This window comes from Nicotiana tabacum, chromosome 17 (genome assembly GCF_000715075.1).
Source record: "Nicotiana tabacum cultivar K326 chromosome 17, ASM71507v2, whole genome shotgun sequence".
Lineage (NCBI taxonomy): Eukaryota > Viridiplantae > Streptophyta > Magnoliopsida > Solanales > Solanaceae > Nicotiana > Nicotiana tabacum.
In genome coordinates this window covers 114,169,599-114,191,292 of record NC_134096.1, presented here as the reverse complement: position 1 = coordinate 114,191,292, position 21,694 = coordinate 114,169,599, and the positions used below count along the sequence as shown (strand labels likewise).

At 34.2% G+C, this 21,694-nt stretch overlaps 1 protein-coding gene and 1 pseudogene across 1 annotated transcript; both read left to right on the top strand.

Moving 5' to 3' along the window:
• The first annotated feature begins 1,000 nt into the window (after positions 1 to 1,000).
• Positions 1,001 to 2,848, top strand: LOC107829802 (cystinosin homolog; annotated as a pseudogene).
• An 8,116-nt stretch (positions 2,849 to 10,964) lies between these two features.
• LOC107829799 (transcription initiation factor TFIID subunit 13) lies at positions 10,965 to 21,084 on the top strand. The gene is made up of 6 exons (XM_075234874.1): positions 10,965 to 11,519; positions 18,586 to 18,719; positions 18,802 to 18,839; positions 19,598 to 19,657; positions 19,815 to 19,889; positions 20,708 to 21,084. The coding sequence occupies exons 2-6, from the start codon at positions 18,617 to 18,619 to the stop codon at positions 20,816 to 20,818; spliced, it is 387 nt and encodes a 128-aa protein (XP_075090975.1). The 5' UTR covers positions 10,965 to 11,519; positions 18,586 to 18,616; the 3' UTR covers positions 20,819 to 21,084.
• Positions 21,085 to 21,694: the final 610 nt, after the last annotated feature.

The window sequence follows — 21,694 nt, the reverse complement described above, 5'->3', positions numbered from 1 at the left end:
GCAACCGAAACTTCAGTCATTGGGATTCGCATCTAATTACAGAGCAGCCCATCTTTTTAGCTTATTTTCTATAAATAGCGATAAGTATTTGAAACGAATAAAGATTACATATTGTCCTGTTTTTTGAAGTTACAAAAGAATTTAAAAGAAAGTTGTTGATTTTGATGGGGTCGTGGAATTCAGTTTCGTTGGAAGTATTGTACAATATTTTTGGATGGATTGCGTTTGTCTTTTAGTCTATTAGCTTTTATCCTCAGGTCGTACTGAATTTCCGTAGGAAAAGGTTTTGTACTTCTTCTCTACATTATTTATTTCTTCTTTTACTACTAGTTCTTTTCTTTGTTTAATAATTTTGTTTCTTGCGTGAATCTTTTTTAATGAAAAATAGTGTGGTGGGGTTGAATTTTAATTTCGTGGTGTTGAATTTGACAAAGCACTCGTCCTATCTCATCTACAATGTTTTCATGTTCTTTAGTTCTGCCGTTCAGAGGCAATACCATCGTCGATATAGCTCTAAGGAGATTTATAACACCACCTTCAAATCCTTTTCTCCTTTTCGTTTTTTCTATTGAATTGTTTGAACCGTGCAAACACATTGAACTATTTACATTATATATGTTACGGTTGCTCATATGCTTGTTTGGATACCATATTGAATTGCAACAATTGTTCCAATGTTGAAAAGTTATAATTCATTCATTATAAACATGAATTTGGACGTGTTATATTCGTTTAAGCACATTACGTCTTCAATTAAATAAAAAATATTTGTTTTTGTCCCTTTATATAGGAAATATGTTAATTTGAACTATTTATATAGAGATAAATATATTTTTTGCATAAATAAATTTGTAATTAAACAGTTTAACAATTAATAATTCACTAAATTTATGAAGATTCACAAGTATAGGGAGTAGAAGTGCACAATTTGATTAATTAATAGAAGGCTATTATATATGTTTAATCAAATACCACAAGGATAAAAAAAATTACAAATATTTGATGGACAAATTTCCCTTCTATTTTATTTCCTCATGTTAAGTTAATTCTCTGTTTTATAGTGAAGTTAATGACTAATGTGCCAAACTGCTGATTACCTTCATTGTTTAATTTCAGATGATTCTTGTAGCTGCTAATGATGTGGCTTTCTCTACCCATGTTGTTGCTTTAACAATATTTACCTTATTTCATATTGCTATTTATGATGTAAGTATACGTTCTTTTTTAACTCTTTTCAAATCAAATATTATATGCATACTGAAATGTGAGTTTATGACTTGGTTCTCATAAACATATTTCTTTTTACAGCGTGAAAATCAGAAGGTCTCAAAAATTGCTATTACAGTTGTCAGTGTTGCAGTTTGTGCATGCTTTCCCTAAGCATTCTTGGCTATGGCTAGTTTCCTGCTTCAAGTAAGCCACTTTCTTTCAAATCCACAATTAGTTCTACTTAACACCCTTTTCTTCATGTTTAAAAATTTTCATAACAATTAAAAAAAAAAATTGGTCAAGTTAAAGTAACAGTACTTTATCCATTTAACCACTATAACAATAAAATCTCACACTTCTTTATCTTAATTGCAGCACATTACAGGTTGTTATGACAGTTATTAAGTACACTCCCCAGGTAATTGTTGCTCTGTTTGAAGGGAAAAAACTCAGACTTCTATATGAATTGCTTGTGATTTTGTTCTCTTCTATTCAAATTACAAGATTTTGTGATATGTTTATACTGAATTTAAGTTGTTGGCTCTGAAAAATCTATAGGTGGTTATGAATTTCCGGCGAAAGAGCACAATTGGATTTAGTATTGGCAACATTTTGCTGGATTTGTTTGGAGGTTTAACAAATTATGGGCAGATGACAGTGCAATCCATAGATCAACGTGAGTTTCAGCATTTCAATTGTATATAGTGTTCGACTAACATACTTTGCTATTTCTATTTTTTACCTAGTTAAGGATTTCTATGAGATTCTGTATATATGCCTAGTGTAGAAATATTTTCGAACTATTTTCTGTACAGATTCTTGGGTGAACTTTTATGAAAACATCTGCAAGACCTTATTGTCATTGGTAAGAAATACTCTTTTATACCCATCTATTTATTTACTATAATTCTCATCACATTCTCTTTGTTTCTGATTCTTGCGCCTAATTACTAGTTATGTGAGGCAAAGACAATTATGTGGTTTTGATGAAATGAATGTTGCAGGTGTCGATATTCTTTGACATTCTCTTCATTGTGCAACATTATGTGCTCTATCCTTCTAAGAAAGAAGTTGTTGCTCCTGATTTTGATATGGTAAGCAAGAAGCCATTTCTTCAATCTTCCGATCATCCACATACTGTAAAATATTTATAGTATATTTTGATTATGTATGCATAGATATGTTAAGTAAAGACTGTAGTTTTGCCTGTACAACTTAGGAGGAACCAAGGGACATTGAGGGACGATGATTGCAGCGATGGCCGTCGCAAGTTATTGTAGGCAAATTCAGTTTCTTGTACAACAGAGTTATTAACTAGCGTTGGGAGCACCAATTCCACGAGGCAGAACAAAGATCTCAGGCATGGTTAAGTGGAATCTGGTTTAGAAGTTTTTCCAATCTACAAAGATACAGTTCCTACTGGCCATTTGGAGAGAAATGACAGTAGATGTTTAGAAGGAAAACTGAAGTTATAGAATACGTATGCGTAAAATGTACATGTTATTTTGGTGTAAAATGCATAATGTATATTGCTTGATAAAAGGTTTAATACTATTGTCGGGTTAGTTTGGAGTAGTTACTGTGATAAAAAAAATGGTGTTGCAAGCATGCGAGTTGTGTAGTATGTTAAGTGATTATATCTGGGGATATGGTTATGGCTTGATACAGCTTATTCAGTCTCATAAACCATGTTGATGTGAGATTCAGGTCTTGAAAAAAAATTCTGAATGTTGGAAATTGAATTAAAAGGTTTATGGGCTAAGGTTGAAGTAATGATTTTTAATTATGTTGTGTTGTGAGGACGATATAATTTACATAGAATAGGGTGGCGTGGGATCAGCCTCGGGTATGTTAGTGGTAGATTGAATAGTGATGTGATGGCTTGGAAACAACTCTTGGCACGTTCGAGGACGTACGTATGTTTAAGTGGGGGAGAATGTAACGACCCGACCGATCGTTTTGAGTATTACAATCTTGTTTCCCCATTTACAGCTCAAGTTATGCTTTACAGTTGCTTTATGACTTACCGGGTTAATTGGTTTGAGTCTAGTGAGGTTTTGAAATGAATTTAATCCGAGCCCACTGAATTCACAGTGTTTCCTTAAGGAATTTAATCCCCTCCTAGTACCCAAGATTGTGGATTATTTCCTCCCAGGATAGAACGAATTACACACTGGTGTAGCGATACTTCAAATACCAATGTTTCAGCGAACATAAAATCGGTAGCAAATCACACTTACTGATGCTTTGTTTGTAGTTAAAACAATGCAGAAGAAAGGAGGAGAAGTCAGAAATTCGTATGAAAAATCTGAGAGAATGGACTGGTATTTATAGCCAATGTTGAGCTCAATCTGAAGAGGTGCAACTCTTCAAATCCGAAGAGGTGCCAATTGTTCTTCAACTCTTCAGATTTGAAGAGGTACAAACTGTTCTTCTGAAGAGGTGCAAACTGTTAATCCGAATCCGAAGGCCGAAGCCGTAGCCGAGTGAGCGAGCGAGCGACGACGGCACGAGGCTTGCCTTCTTCTTAACTCTTTAAGAACTAGAAGAAGTGCAATTGTATATATATACCCATCAAAATCTCTTCCTCTTCCAATATGGAACAATATCCCTTTGTCTAGGAGGGAAACTCAAATATTTTCAATTTTCCTCCATTTCCCGTTCACCTTCTTTTAAGCTACATTTAAGCTTAAAAAACCCAACAAGACTTGCCCAAACTTAACCGGTGTACAGAATTATTGTCCATGAATGAGGAGCTGAAACAAGCTCGGAAGGCTTTTGAGGTCGACGAAGAGAAATTGGCTACACTTGAGTGATGGGGAGAATATAAATTTATGATCTTACTTCAGAATGCCAAATTGAGTGGCACCTTAGGGACTAGTATACAATCTGCTCCTCATTTTCCAAACAGAAGAGTAAATAACTGTTGTCACAGTTTTCTCCATCCCAATCAGATGACAGTGTCACCTTGTATATGTGCTTGGAGGCTAGAGCTACCTAGTCTTTGTTCTAGTTACCTATCTTTGAACATGTTTTTCCTCTTTGTTCCCAGTTCTCAACATCCACATGCGTTCAGTTTATATCTTGCTTCTGCTCGGAGTGCAGTTCATTGGTTATTTTTTATCAGAACATACAGGGCGACTAGCTAATTGGACTTTCATGCCTGCTTCATTAGATCCTCCTTAACGATGAAATCAGTTTCGTAAGTGCTCTTTTGATGCATTGAATCCACCCCCATATACTTGAAGAATTCGATCCAAGGGCAGCTGATTATGTCATCTATCTACTATTTTTTTTGTAGATTTGCATAAACTGAATGTTTGAGTCGAAATGACACTCGAGTTAGTGGATTGGTTTAAATCTGTTTAATACGCCAAAGAACCTACAAAGATTTGTAATTTTTACAAAATCCGTAACGTTAAGTATTTCAATTCTTAGGGTTGACTATGTTGAAGGTGTATCATTATAGCGGCGAAGCCAAAAAATTCAACAAGGGTGTTCAAACCTTTGCCAGTGAGCTATGTAAGGGTGTTCAAAGTTTATTTTTAATCAATAACAAGTAATATTTTACCTTATACGAAGTATAATTTTTCGGCGAATGGTGGTCACTTGACCACCCTTGCTTGCACGTAACTTCGCCCATGTCAATATCCAGTCATCCATTGGTGATTCCAACTTTGGATAAACTACATTTGACGAAGATGGAATATCTTATAACGCGAAGAGCATGTTAAGCATCCATAGTGTTAGACTGTTGCTAAACTTGTGTTGACTAAAGGTCAAGAGCTCTATTGCACTCGTATTAAAACTTTCTACATTGCTGATAAATGATTTCAACCTAAAGTGTATAAAATTTAGTGTTAAGAAGGATTTCTTCAGCAATCAAATTTTTCCCAAAAATACTAATTGCTTTTAACAAAACTTCGCTCTATAAATAGTGGCGGTATACATTATACAATAGATCGTAGTTAGATTGTAATTTATATGGCATTCTTTCGTTTTGACAACCTCTAGTTCAACATCTCTTACTATCACCATTAGTATCTATCTATATATAATAAAAAGAGAGGCAAAATTTAGGGGTGGGCGTTCGGTACTTCGGTACGGTTTTTAAGAACTACGGTTCGGTATTTCGGTATTCGATATTTTAACTGTGCATACCAAATACCGTACCAAAGTAATTCGGTACGGTTCAGTATTTCTTGTTTGGTTCGGTACGGTTTGGTAGCCAACCAAACTAAACTGATCTAATTTTCGGCAAAACTATTTATAAGGTAATTCTGGATTTCTAGCTAATAATTCTAGCAAAACTGTTTTTATTGCATAATTTTGGATTCTTATTTTCTAGCTAATAGTTTTTGTGCCCCCACATCCGTATGATAAAGGGAAATTAAAACGTTACATAGAAGGCCTAAACGGGATACATATTTTTACTATGTCTTGGTCAAATTGTTGTACAGTGATCCAAGATTAGGTCCTTTGCAAGTATAAAAAATTTCACAAAAACAAAAATTACACGATAAGTAACTACAAAATGATGAATAACAGCATAAGGAAAGATTAACTAGCAACCAAACAAGAAAAAACAAATGCATATCATAAGCTTTAATATGTGTTTACTAGGTTGATCCACCTAATGCATAGCTGGACTAAAGGGAATTCTGAAACCTAGGGTCCTATGTTAGGTTGGGCTTAATCTTGCCGGTCTACTTGCTAGGAGTACCAAGTTGGAATTAGGGGTGGGCATAAAATTTGAAAAATTAAATTCTAAATCGGACTGAATTAATTCGGTATTTCGCTATCGGTTTATTCGGTATTTCGGTCCTACTTCGGTATAAGATTTTTAGTTTTTCGATATTTCGGTACGGTCCTCGATATTGAAGTTTGGATATTTCGGTATACCGAAATACCGAATTATTTAAGTACACCTTCCTTCACTGCCAACCCAAGTTATCAATTTTCAGCCCAACATTTCTAACTTGTTAGTTCTTACCCTTAGCATGTAACCCACCGAGACTAAGCCCAACTCCTCAACCTAACATTAGAAATTATTAGAAAAAGTAAAGGAACTTCTCACATCCGTTGCTGTTATGCTCATTTATCACTTTATTAGAATTTTTCTAATGATGTGCTTTCTAGTATAAATTATTAGAGTAAAGAAATTAAGAAACTACTCACATTCTACTGTTATGTTCATGTAGTGATTTCTATTAGAAATTATTAGAAGAAGTGAAGGTACTGCTCACATTTTGTTGTTGTTATACTCATTATCACGTAATTAGAAATTTTTAATGAATTAGCTTAGCACTGTTTAGTTAACAAAGATATGGTACGATACCGAAACGTACCGAACCAAACAAGAAAATACCGAACCGTACCGAATTATTTTGGTACGGTATTTGGTATTCACAATTAATATACCAAATATCGAATCGAAATTTTTAAATACCGTAGCGAAATACCGAACGTCCACCCCTAATTCGAATTGGTCGGAGAATTGATAATTTGGGCTGGGCAGTAGGAAGGCTTACTTATATAATGGGAAACTTTCATAAGTATCACATTTTAAAAGAATATATACAAAATCCTAGCACTATTGAGTATATTTCAATTGTGGCAGTGTATTATTTACATAAGTAGTAGAAACCTAAAAATAACTTGGCATCCCTTTAGTGCTCCAAGAATGTCGCAATTTCCTATCCCAAAAATCTCTCCAAAAAATTAGGACTTCAATTTTATCTCCTTTAATTTCCTCCTATAATCTCCTAATCATATTCATTGCAAATACATCATTCCCCTCCCCCATAAATCATTTTTAATTTCTCCCATATTCTTTTCCACATCGACCTCTTAATAAATAGTACAATATGTATTAAGTATATTATACATATTATATCTGCCTATTATATGTACATATGTACTCCCATATCTTTCATTTTACACCCAGACTCGACACCCAAGTAGTATACGTAACCAAGTAAATTTTAATCAAGTATACAGTACATACCATTTTTATACCTAAACAAATTGAATAAACAAAAATATACCATGTATTTTGAAGAGGAAGTACATACCATTTTTATGCCTAGACACAGTTAAAATATATGGTATCTTCTGTTTATTTAATTATATTTTGGTATAAAAGTTTTACGTATTTTATCTTCAAAATACATGGTATATTTTATTTATTTGATTGTGTTTAGGTATAAAATTTTTATGTACTTTGTCTTCAAATATGTGGTATATTCTATTTATTTAATTGTGCTTGGTATAAAATTTTGCCATAAGAGTGGGTTGCTCTAGTGGTAAGCACTCTCCACTTCCAACCAAGGGGTTATGAGTTCGAGTGAGCCGAGTATCTATCAGAAACATCGCTATCTTCCCAGGGTAGGGGTAAGGTCTGCGTATACACTATCCTCCCCAGACCCCACAAGTGGATTATACTTGATTGTTGTTATTGTTGTTATTGCTTGATATAAAATTGGTATGTACGAACTCTTCAACTTAGTTAACATTTACTTATGTTAGGTATAAAAATGGTATATATGTAGTTTGTCAATAAGTTCTTTGGAGCCTGGTCTATCAACTTGATTTACTTTTGAATAGCAAAAAAAAATTATTGAAGGCACTTTTTTCACGACCTGGATTTGGTAGCAATTATGAAGCAGAGTTTATCTATAAAAAAAAAATTCACATATGATGACAGAATAAAGAGAAACCCTAAAGAGAGAAGGTGAGAAACATACATGATAGAGAATTATGGATGAGAAAGAAATTAAAAGACGATTGTTCAGTCGTTATTTAAAGAAGATAGAGAAAAGATGTAAATTTTTACTTGGTACTTATCCCTTAATTAGCGGATACAAACGTTACAATTTACAACTATGAATGCTATTATATTTCCAACATGCTATATTTGTTATTAGATCTGCTAATCCTATAATATTTAAAAGGATTTGTTATTATTGTATATAATTCCTAATAATTGATCTACCATGTAAATGGACCTTATATAATTCGGTATTTCGGTATACCGAAGTATCGAAAGTTCAATACAGAGAACCGTACCGAAATACCGAACTTTTAAAAAAATTATACCGAATTAATACCGAAGAAGCGAGGAACCGATACCGAAATACCGAATTAATTCAGTCAAGTCCAATTTTTCGGTTTTTCGGATTTTATGCCCACTCCTAGCAAAAACACATTATTAAGACAAAGTGGCATAACCACAAAAAGCCAAGTGTCATTATTAAGACAAAATAAACTACCTTTTTAACTAAAAAAACTATTTTAAATTTTAAATTAATTGGTTACTCTATTTGAATTAATAAATAAAGATATCTTATAATTAGCTATATTAAAAAAATAAAAATATAAAAAAAATAACTACTCGTTCAAATTGGGGAGTAGTTTCAAGTTGGAGTTTTAAAGTTATTTTAATATTAAAAAACGAAAAATAAGAAAAACTTAAATTAGCTACAATAAAAAAACAAAATATTAATAATAAAAAAACCTACCTATTCAAGTTGGGGAATAGTTTCAAGTTGGAGTTTAAAAATTATTTTATAATAAAAAACAAAAATAAAAAAATAAAAATTTGCCAATTCAAATTGAGATGTGGTTTCAATTTGGAGTTTTAAAATTATTTTAAAATTAAAAAAACGGAAATAAAGAAATAAAAAATTTCCAATCTAAATTGGAGAGTACTTTCTTTCTAATGTATAGTGTGTGTGTGTATATATATATATATATATATACACAAAAAGAGAAGTAAATAATTATATGATGCCAAGTGGTATAACCATAAGACGCCACGTATAGATATTTAGGACAAAGCTTCAACAAAGTTGGTGTTTTAAAATTATTTTAAATAAAAAACGAAATTAAAAATAAATAAAAAATTGCCGAATCAAAATTGGGAGTTGTTTCAAGGTTGAGTTTTAAGACAAAATAAATTACCTTTCTAACTAAAAAATCTTTTGAATTTTAAATTTTGAATTAATTGGTTACTCTATTTGAATTAATAAATATGGATATCTTATAATTAGCTATAAAAAATAAAAAAAATTACCCATTCAAATTGGGTAGTAGTTTCAAGTTGGAGTTTTAAAAATATATTAAAATAAAAAAATAAAATTAGCAATCGTTTTTCCAACATAGGGTCTCCACTCCCTAGTTGATTTTGTTTTAGACATATAGTCTTCACTCCCTAGTCGCTTTTCTAACATAGGGTCTCCACTCCCTGGTTGATTTTATTTTAGATATAGAGTCTCCACTCCCTAGTCGTTTTTCTAACATAGAGTCTCCACTCCCTAGTTAATTTTATTTTAGACATAGGGTCTCAACTCCCTAGTCGCTTTTTCAACATATGGTCTCCACTCCCTAATTGATTTTATTTTAGACATATGGTCTTCACTCTCTAGTCGATTTTTCAATATATGGTCTCCACTCCCTAGTTGTTTTCATTTTAGACATAGGGTCTCCACTCCCTAGTCTCTGTTTTCTCAAGGTATACCAATCCCGACTTTATTGCTTTCCATAATGAAGTAGTATAGAGTTTTGTTACAAATAATTCACGAAATATTCCTAGTGAAAACTGAGGCAGAAAAATTTCGTTTGTTTGTTCGTTTTGGTGTATGAGCAGGTTTTTTCCTCAAGACACGAGGTTCAAGATGATCAAAAGGAGTCTCAATCCAGAATAAAGAAAAAAAAGAAACGAATCCAAAACGGTTGAAAGGATGTAGACTGCTCACGACATGACTAAAGTCACGAGCATTGCATTTCCCGTTTTGATTAGAAAAAATCGTAGAAGAATGAACTAGCACCTTCAGCTAGCAAGAATCAAGATTTATACCAAAGTCTGCATGAAGAACCAGTCAAGACTCAAGATCAAGGTTTAGAAGACTTATAGATATGAATCTTGTAATTCATAGCTGATAGGCTTATTTAGTTTGTTTTGATTTTGATTTTGATGTGTGAACAGGACCACGGACTGGAGCCTCGAAGAAACCTCACTCGACTCAGCAACTCATCATTCCACCACTCTCTTTGAACTACACGCGACCTGATTCCCTTATAGCCCGAGATATGTACGCTGTCCAAAATCAGGACTCGGTTGCACTCTCTTTTCTTTTCTTTGTTTCTTCCTTTTTGAATAATGGCATGGTCAAAAAGTAGTCATATGACTCACTTTGTCTTTGCCTCAAAACTCTTCATGTTTCCAAGCAAAGAGGGGCGGGCAACTGTGAACACCTAATTTTTGCCCCACATAGGAATTTACTCCTAAAAATAGTCCAAATTTTTTTTAATTGCTTTTATAGCATTTTAGGAAATTTTATTTTATTTGTTTTGCATTTATTTGCATTGTTCATGCATATTTAGAAATGTTTTAAATTATAATAAATCATCAAAAATATTTTTTATCTTTCATTTAGTGTATTAATTACATTTGAGAATTAATCATAGGTTAAAAGGATGAGTAAAACAAAAATCACAAAAAAAAAAAATATACATTAGCTTTAATCAATTAGTTTAATTAATTAGTTAAAATGCTAATTAGGTCGTTTTGGCAAAACAAATTCAATTAGTAGTAATGTGGCTATTTTTGAAAGATCAAATAAAAGAAGAACAAGGTCTTTTGCTTCTTGTTCCAAATTGGCCCAATTCCGACGGCCCAAAACCCCACCTGCCCGACCCGGCCGGCCCAACCGGATCCCCCTTCTTAATCAAAACATCCCGGATACCCCCTTGACAAAACCCTAGCCTCCTCCTCCTCTTCCTCCTCTTTCACTCTCTCAAGAACAAAATTCCCCTCACACCCAAAGAACCCTAGGAGCCTTCTCTTCTTCCTCAACACACGCACACACGAAAAAGAAAAGAAAAAAACAGAGAACGGAAAAGGGAAAAAAGACTGGAAAAACAGAGGGAAGAAGGCAAAGAAACCTTAGAGCTAGAGGTCTTAAAATTTGCCGGCAGAAGCCCCCAAAATTCCTTCTTCTTCACCTTAGTTTCAGGTGTTTTAGCACCCACAAACCTTCTCTAAAACACCTGAAACTACTGCAATACTCAGCTGAAACAAACGCAGCAAAATAACTTCATCTCAACCCACAAAACACTATTGCGATTTGGAGGTCGCATTCGAGGTCCCGGAGCCGCTGCGCTTCTGTTAGTCGAAGACCGGTTAGCATTTTTGGCTCCGGAATTGTTGCCGGCTTTGGTCGTTGCTAGCTGAATAGTCATCGTTTCTGTACCAAACTCTGCTCGGAAGTTTTCTGTTAAGTGAAGTTTAGTTTGAGGCACTTACAAAGGTCTGTTTCTCTATCTACTGTTTCAATGGTATTATGTTTGCTTTAGTTGGTATTGCTTTAATTAAATGCTTGATTTGTTTTTCTGTTTAGTTTCTTGTAGATATTTTTCTTTTAGCTTTGTGTATTTCATCTGCGGTTAGCTTCATTATCTCTGAGTGCCTTATGTTTGGTTCGTCATTTTCGCTTGGTGTTGTCTCATGTTTGTTACTGCATCTTCGCGTTAATCATGGAAATTGCAAAGATTAATTGAATAATGAGGGGATTAGTAATAATGGGCCATGTGTTTGCTTGTTAGAAATTAAAAGGTTGTGGGGTATAAGCTGATTGTAACGTCACTGGATTGTGGGGGTTGGATAGAGCTAATTGGAATGGGTTAAGTTTGATTATTAATGGGCCGTGGAGTTTAGTTGAAATCTGGAGGTAATCTGGCCATTTATTTGGCCTGACATGAGTGAGTTGGACCATGCTCCTTTCATCCTAACAGATAAGTATCGAACGCTAGCATGCAGTCAACCAAATACACAAGCTAGCACGTCGTCAAAATTATCAACAATCATACATCTTTCTCCACAATAATATTTGATCCATAAGTCATGGCCTCACAATAATCTCAAAGTAGAAAAACATAATCCATGAATGTGTTAGAATGCTTTAGGCACGCCTTTTTTTTTTTTAAATTAATCAAATTATCGTGATTATGTATATGTTCGCATGACATAATTACGGGTTCCAAAATTAAGATCAAAGTATGCGTTCACGCAACTTTGAGCGAAATAATCTTAATAATTAATAATTGTTACGGGTTCCAAAATTAAGATCAAAGTATGCGTTCGCGCAACTTTGAGCGAAACAATCTTAATAATTACGGGTAACAAAATTAAGATCAAAGTATGCGTTCGCGCAACTTTGAGCGAAACAATCTTAATAATTAATAAAGCGTGATTAAGTGTGTACATGTACGCGTGACATGATTTTAGCGCCCCAAATAAAACGAATTTACGCACACGTGATCCGTTTCAAAGATAAATCCATAAACACCATAATTAAAAGCGGTAAAAGGTAAAAAACACACGTTTTAAAACACGTAATTAAACAAATTAATTAAGCCAGGTATGATTAAAGCGACCGTGCTAAAACCACGGAACCCGGGAATGCCTAACACCTCTCAGGTTAACGGAATTCCTTACCCGGTCTTCTGGTTTTCGCGGACTTTAAAACAGAGTCAAATTTCCTCGATTTGGGATTTAAAATAAACCGGTGACTTGGGACACCATATAATTATTCCAAGTGGCTACTCTGATTAAATAAATAATCCCATTTCGGATAATGTCACTTTGATTGGAAAAACACTCTATTCTTCGGGAAAAAGGAGGTGTGACAAGATGTAGTGTTGTTTGATAACTGAGAAATCCATGGTTTTTAGTTTCAGAACCCTGTGGATAATGAACGTGTCCCTTTACCCTCTCCACGTAAATACCAGTCATGATTTAAAGTTGCAATGTACGAGTACTATACATATCACATTGTATTACCTTTTCTTTTGGACCAAAGCCTTGTGGCTATTTTTTGTCCCCTGAAACCCATTTTAGGTATGATGTCAAAATCTATGCAACTGGTGGCTATATTTAGGATCAGCCCAAGCCATTGCTGTATAATTTGGGTGATACTGGAATTTCATTTCACATTTGGATAAAGTACTGAAAGTGACACTTTTTTTTTTGGCTTTTGAGGTACTAGAACAAAGACATCGCCCTATGTGTGTCGCTGGAGCTTTCAGAACAAGAAATGCTAATATTTGTTTGTTTTTTCTAAAAGAATGCATTTACATGTGTTTGTATATTTATGTGGCCTCAATTTCGAAATGAATGGTCGAACTAAAAAGGAAAGATATTTGGTTCTATCTACGTACAATTTTCTGATGATGGTTTTCTTTTTTTTCTAAAACAAAGTGAAAAGGAAACATAAAGTTAGATCCCTTTTACAGCCATAATCACAGTTTTCTTCTTTTTATCTTAAGCTGTTGTCTAAGGAAAGATAGAAGAAATTAATTAATGGGGAATCTAAAATGTAGGTGATGTTTGAAGTTTTATCTGGTTTTAATTTAAATCTGTTCAAGAAGTGCACTTATTTGTGCTTCTTCTATCCTTGCACTAAAGCCTAAAGGTTACCTGAAAATAAAAGAACTCTTGATCATGGCCACCTTTATATTTCCTTTTCACTTATTTTTTAAGCCATAGCATTGAGATTACTGGAATTAAATTTCCAGTAGCTTGTCCTTGGCGCCTTGTAGCTTCTATGGTAATTTGGAGCCGCAGTACATAAAAAGAATCTTTTACCAACCAGATATGACCGTAGACTTTGGCGTTGCAATATATCACATACTTGTTAGGTTAATTTGGTAACTTAAAATTGTTGATGCATATTTCATTATGAAGGAATAGTTCTAAGAAGGACAGATGGTCCATTTTAATTTGATAACATTGTTATAGATCTATTTTACCTAATTTTCAAGAAGTTAACTAAGAAAAATCAACCCTAAGATGAGCTAACAGCAAAAAGTTAAAGGAAGGACAGAGATGCTGAGTTGTTCTAATACTTTATGCAACCTTACTTTATCTTCTATAAGTCCATTTATTTAATTTAACGTATTATATCTTCTAGAAATCCATTTATTTAACTTAACTTAATGTATATATTTGTCACGACCCCAAATTCCCTCCGTAGGAGGTCGTGATGGCACCTAGTCTCTACTGGAGAATAGATAATGACATGGAAAAATGTTTAAACAATTTAATAAGATAAAATGACTATGCAAATGAATCAAATAGTATGTCACATTTAATGACACCAAATAATTGCAAATAATATCTCGTGGAATCAAAACAGAATTTATTTCAACTTTATGAAAATCACAACAATTAATCGAAGGCAACTATGACCATAAATCAATATCAACAAGGGCACTACCGAGGTACCGCCTCGTAGTCCCAAATTATAAATAATTTCACAATGTCTCATTTCCTTATCTCACCGCGGGAGCCTTCACAATTTATTTTAAAGAAAATATTTTTTCCGAAATAGCATCCCACGTTTTAGTCATCCTTATCACACCGCATGACCTCTAGTAGTTCCCCCTACTAGCCACGCGTATCAAGCCACCCTTATCTCACCGCATGCATTTCAATACCCAGACCTTATACCACCGCATGCGTATCAATATCACAATATATCACAATTTGCACTTCAGGTGCTCAAATAATTTAACTTGCACAAATAATTCATCAACAATATTGTTCCACAATAAAGAGCTCACGACTCATGTCAAAATAACTCAACAATAATATTTTTTCACAATAAAGAGCTCACGGCTCATGTCAAAATAATTCAACAATAATATTTTTTCACAATAAAGAGCTCACGGCTCATGTCAAAATAATTCAACAACAATATGTTTCCACAATAAAGAGCTAACTGCTCCACCACAATAAGTACGAAAATCTTACAAAAATATTCAGGAGTAAATAATTCAGGAAAATAGTATTTCAAAATCTTTAATACGTTGCTTTAATATCAAGTTTAAAAATGTCAAATACTTCATATTAATAATATTTAATTTAAAGAAAATCAACCTTCAAATAATGCACAGAATAAAAGAAACCAAGTTCCAACTAAACAGATAAAACAATTAGCAGGAAAAGATCAAACAAATTTAAAATATATATCTCAGATCAATGATGAAGAGTATAACAAGATAAAATAATTTAATAAATGCGCAACAATTATCTACACAATTTAAAAATATAATCTTTCACATTTAGCCTGTGTACACACTCGTCACCTCGTGTACACGACTTTCAACACATTTCAATAATCACATTAATATCAATTCTAGGGGAAATTTTTCCTCCACAAGGTTAGACAAGTCACTTATCTCGACTTGCTCCAATTTAACCAAGTATTATGTTTTTTCCTCGATTTTTCGACTCCGATCGACTCGTATCTAGTCATAATTAATTTGATACAGTCAACAAAAATTATAGAATTAATTCTATAAGAAAATACTACATTTTTCAATAAAAATCCGAAATTAACTCAAAAATGGCCCGTGGGGCCCATGTCTCGGAATCCGGCGAAAATTACGAAATATGAACGCCCATTCAACCACGAGTCTAACCATACCAAAATGACTAAATTCCAATAACGATTCGACCCTTCAATCCACAAATCTATCCAAGAGGGTTTTCAAAAATTTCCAACTTAAATCACCAATTAAATGTTAAAAACAGTGATGGATTCGGATAATCTAACCAAGATTAGGTTAAGAACACTTACCCCAATGTTTTTCCTTGAAGATATATCAAAAATCGCCTCTGCTCAAGCTCTAAGTTATTAAAAATGGCGAATGGGACGAAGCCCCCTGATTTAATAACTTACAGATCTGTCTAGGGTGACCTCGATCATGGGGTCCGATCCTGGACCTCGATTATAGGAGTTCGATCATGGACCTCGGTCATGGCCTTCGATCATGGTCCTCGACCCTGAGGCTCGATCACATCCATCAATCCTGGCAAGCGATCATGGCTTCGATCTTTATGGCCTTCGATCATGGCCCTCGAGCCTGCCTTCGATCATGGATATCGAGCCTGCCTTCGATCCTCGGCTCGATTTCTGGTGGCTCGATTGCACAGCAGAAGAAAATTTGCAGCAGCTTTTGCATCAGCTGTTTAAGTCCCATTTTTTATCCGTTAACCATCCGAAACTCACCCGAGACCCTCGGGACCTCAACCAAATATACCAACAAGTCCTAAAACATCATACAAACTTATTTGAAATCTCAAATCACATAAAACGACGCTAAACCCACGAATTATGCTCCAATTCAAGCTTAATGAAACTTAAAATTTTCAACTTCTACATTCGATGTCGAAACCTATCAAATCAAGTCTGATTGACCTCAAATTTTGCACACAAGTCATAAATGACATAACGGAGCTGTGAAAATTTTCAGAACTGGATTCCGATACCGATATCAAAAAGTCAACTCCCCGGTCAAACTTCCCAACTTTAAATTCCTATTTTGCCGTTTCAAGCCTAATTTCACTACGGACTTCTAAATAAAATTTCGATCACGCTCCTAAGTCCAAAATTACCATACGGAGCTGTTGGAATCATCAAAACTCTATTCCGGGGTCGTTTGCACAAAATTCGACATCCGGTCACTATGTGAACTTAAACTTTTAATTGTTTTTATCAAAATTCCATATCTCGGGCTAGGGACCTCGGAATTTGATTCCGGGCATACGCTCAAGTTCCAAATCACGATACGGACCTACCGGAACTGTCAAAACACTGATCCGAGTTCGTTTGCTCAAAATGTTGACCAAAGTCAACTCAGTTGAGTTTTAAAGCTCTAATTCACATTTTAATCCATTTTTTTCACATAAAGACTTTTCGAAAAATTATACGGACTGCGCACGCAAGTCGATGAATGATAAATAATAGAGGGCTTAGAACACAAGAATTAATTATTAAATTTAAAGATGACATTTTGGGTCATCACAATATTTATTATTATTGAGACAAGATAAATTTATGAATTTTAGTATCTCTTTTTGATTTACTATGGTCTTTCCACTTTTCAGTCCCTTAGTTTCCATTAAACTAGTTATCCACTTTTCATTATTTTTTGCATCATAAATCTATTTGTCCTTGTTCTATGACAAATTGAAGAATTTAAGTTATATGCATATACATTATAAAAATTTACGCAATCATATTATTTATTAGGTAAACATAAGTTATATATATAGTATATGTTAATAGTGTTAAGATTTTCTTTATAGTATATAACTATTGTTTAGCATGTGATAGTAGACTAGTCATTAATTTTTTCAGGTTACCACTTAATTTATATCACACAGATTGACTTGTAATTACCTAATAAGTGTATTAAGAAAGAAAAAAAATCATGTAAAAAAGTATTTTTTATAAAAAATGTAATTTTGATAAAGTAACTTTTTAGAAAATTATCAAACAAACACAACTTCACAATTTGGAAAAAAATAATTTGCACTTTTTCACCTTCCTTTCGAAACAAAGGGGGTAAAAAATTCTTTCCGCTTGTTCCGAGGAAAAATGTGACTTAAATCGTAATTTAGAATGTTGGTTATAAAATGTATTTTGGGAAAGGCAATATTTCACAAGTACGACCCAAAAAGCGCGTGAGCTATAGGAATAGTGACTTATGAATCGTAATTATGGATGCGACTTATAAGTCGCATTTTCTAATCGCCACTTATACAGCTCCTTTTGTAGTCGACTCATAAATCAGTAATTCCGATTAGGCCGCCCCAATTGATTTGAAACCCGTTAAAGTCAGTACCTGTTTTAAAGGACTGCCGAACTAAACTGCATAAAATCCACCGCCTGATGCCCTAATCATTGTTGGAGATTTCAATTTGAAATTCACTTTTCTATCGCACTTTCTTCTTCAGTAGAATCGACTAATCAACACAATTGCAAGTTTTTCTTCAAATTTTGTCTCCCCTAACAGTTTCCTAGGGCAAAAAGTTAGATTTTTACACAGTTGATTGGCCATAAAATAACTTAACTGCAACGTCGAAATTTGTGGAAACAAGCGGTATTAGTGCAATTTTTCTTATGTTATACGAAATGTGCCTTTGTTTTTTTCCTTATATTCCCGGCGTTGATCGTTTTTAGGAATTTCTTTGTCCTGGATTTGATAATCATGTTAAAGAAGGAGAATGTTTTCCGCCAGTTTATCTTGCAAGTACTGTTTCTTTTGTGTCTGCTTCAATTAGATAAGTTTTGGCTATACCATGAGCTCCCTTTTGTCCAAAGTAAGAAAAACTAATGGATTTTTGTATAATTTATGACCAGTTAAGTTGATGTTAACGTTTACAAGTTTTATAGGAGGACATTCTTTATGCATTCAGTTTTATAACTCTTTTTGTTTCCCCATGGCGTCTGCTTGGTGTATCTAACTGATAATCTGATTTGTTTAATGGTGCTTGCGGTATGAGGATGTTATTGAATACTTTTGCAGGTTGAAAAGTGAAAGTTGGAATAAATAGAAAATGAACAACTCTTCTATAGGGCCATCGTCAAAAGCTAGAGTAGGAGCTTCGCAACCATCAGAAAGTTCATTAAAAAGAAAACGTGGCATGTTTCAGAAAGACCGTAAGTTAATGTTCGCATAGGCGTGTATAGATCAATGAATCCAAGTTTTGTTTATTAATGTTTCTTCTGTTTCATTGCACAGTGCAACACATGATGTATGGGTTTGGAGATGATAGTAATGTAAGATGCCTTTTCACTTTTATGTTCCATCTTTTATTGTTTTCCCCTTGTGTATGTTTGGTGATGTTTATATTCACTAATTCTTTTGTTTGTGGGGAAATTGAGTAGAATATGCCATGCTGCTATTGCCAAGTTCTTTGTTTGTGTGCACATTAATACTAGAAAAAATTGCAGATTTTGTTGGTACATATTGAGTATGGCGTTTTGGTTTCTGCCTAACAATGTTCTTACAACAACATGCGCTGGCTACAGGAAACAGTTTGATCTTTCTTTTGGTAACATAACTAAGCCTTTGTCTAAACTCTAGCAATAACTTTCAGAGGAACTTTGGAGTACTTGTGCAGATACTTAAGAAAGAACTGAATCAGGAGTCAAATTTTGTGCCATATTCGTCTAGTTTTCTCTCCATAAAGGATAATCTATTTTGCTGTAGCACACTCCTTTCTGGTTTAACAGATTTTCCTGTCCCTGCTCCATAAGTGATTTGAGCACGCTTGTACTGTGCTATTGTCTCCACCATTAATACATATAGTGTTGCTAGCAGATTTTCTTCTTAATATGTTTTCTTTTGTGGCATCAAGTTTAGTGTTTTCACTGCAGTCAATTGATACTGGACTTCAAATGAATTTGGAAAGCATGATAGTTGATTGCCTTGTATATCTAAATGTTGTCTCTCAAAGTTAATCTTGTTCTGATCTTCTGTGATTTGGTATTATTTTATGCTCTGATTTACTGAGCTTCTACTGCTGTACTATCAGCCGCTTCCAGAAACTGTGGCACTTGTGGAGGACATCGTTGTTGATTATGTCACTGATATGGTGAGATGAACTGATTTCTACCCAATTCTGTTCTTACCAAGAATTTCTGACAACATATTCTCCTACTGTGTATTACGCCCAGCATTTTTTGACTATTATTTATTTTTAGAAGAAACATGCATTTGGTCCTATCTTTTAAGCTTCACAACTTGTATAGGTGCACAAAGCTCAAGATATTGCAACCAAAAGGGGGAAGCTTTTGACAGAGGACTTTCTGTTCTTAATCAGAAAGGTAGACTTTTTTATGAATTCAGCATTTATTTATATGTGTGTGTGTGTCTGTGTTTTTTTTTTTTTTGGGGGGGGGGGGGTGATACAGTAAAGAGTTTGAAAAATGTCATTCTAAAATTGGAGGTTCTGTAAGTAACCCCTTCTTTCTTTCTTTCTTTCTTTATCTCTATATCTTCTCTGTTTTTGTGTTTTAGTAGAAGTTGATATTTCTAGGTTGTGCATCCCAAGCTTAATCACTAGTCTGAGGTCTTATTTGTCACATCCAAAACTTAATCCCCAGTCAAAGGTGTTAGTACCGATATCAAGCTGAATAATTGGTTTCATATTTATGATAATTATAGTATAGCTTATGTATTTACATGATAGAATTAATATTCAAAATTGGTCCCGTTGGTCATGTTATGTATGTTTATACCTGATTAAACTGAAACTCTTTTGGTCTAGTCATATGCTTCTGTTGCAACTAAAGAAGTTGAGAATAGTCAATCTTCATAGTTACTATATTGTTTATCTAAACAACAATTACTCCAATTTTGGATTGGGGAGAATTGGACTGGGAGTTTATGGGGTTTTCTTGGCATTATTTCCTTTGTTTAATACCACTTTCCTCATTCTATTGCCCTTCTTTCTGCTTTCTTTTGCTGTAATTCTAATATGAGTGAACGCATGTCGGTAGCTGTAAAAGAGAATCTAGAAGGCCGTTATGAAAGATCAGTCATGCTATTGCTTGCATTTGCTCTGCGAGCTAGATATGATGTTAGTTCAACTTTTATGTGCTCTGAGGTCTGAATTTTGGATGAATACTGTTTTATTGTGCAGGACTTGCCCAAACTTAACCGGTGTACAGAATTATTGTCCATGAATGAGGAGCTGAAACAAGCTCGGAAGGCTTTTGAGGTCGACGAAGAGAAATTAGCTACACTTGAGTGACGGGGAGAATATAAATTTATGATCTTACTTCAGAATGCCAAATTGAGTGGGGCACCTTAGGGACTAGTATACAATCTGCTCCTCATTTTCCAAACAGAAGTGTAAATAACTGTTGTCACAGTTTTCTCCATCCCAATCAGATGACAGTGTCACCTTGTATATGTGCTTAGAGGCTAGAGCTACCTAGTCTTTGTTCTAGTTACCTATCTTTGAACATGTTTTTCCTCTTTGTTCCCAGTTCTCAACATCCTCCTGTGTTCAGTTTATATCTTGCTTCTGCTCAGAGTGCAGTTCATTGGTTATTTTTTATCAGAACATACAGGGCGACTAGCTAATTGGACTTTCATGCCTGCTTCATTAGATCCTCCGCACTGATGAAATCAGTTTCGTAAGTGCTCTTTTGATGCATTGAATCCACCCCCATATACTTGAAGAATTTGATCCAAGGGCAGCTGATCGTGTCATTTATCTACTATTTTTTTTTTGTAGATTTGCATAAACTGAATGTTTGAGTCGGAATGACACTCAAGTTAGTGGATTTGTTTAAATCTGTTTAATACGCCAAAGAACCTACAAAGATTTGTAAAAATGTGAAGGGGTATGGGCTTGGCATCGTACTGAAACCTCCCACATGTGGCATTATTAGACAATCCATCAAAACCACTAAATTAACTAACAATGAGGCCGAGTACGAGGCCATGATTGCAGGTCTCGAGCTAGCTAAAAGCCTGGGAGCAGAGGTCATTGAAGCCAAATGTGACTCTGTACTAGTGGTAAACCAAGTAAACAAAACTTTCGAGGTTCGAGAAGATAGGATGCAAAGGTATTTGGACAAATTATAGGTAACTCTACACCGTTTTAAAGAATGGACCCTAC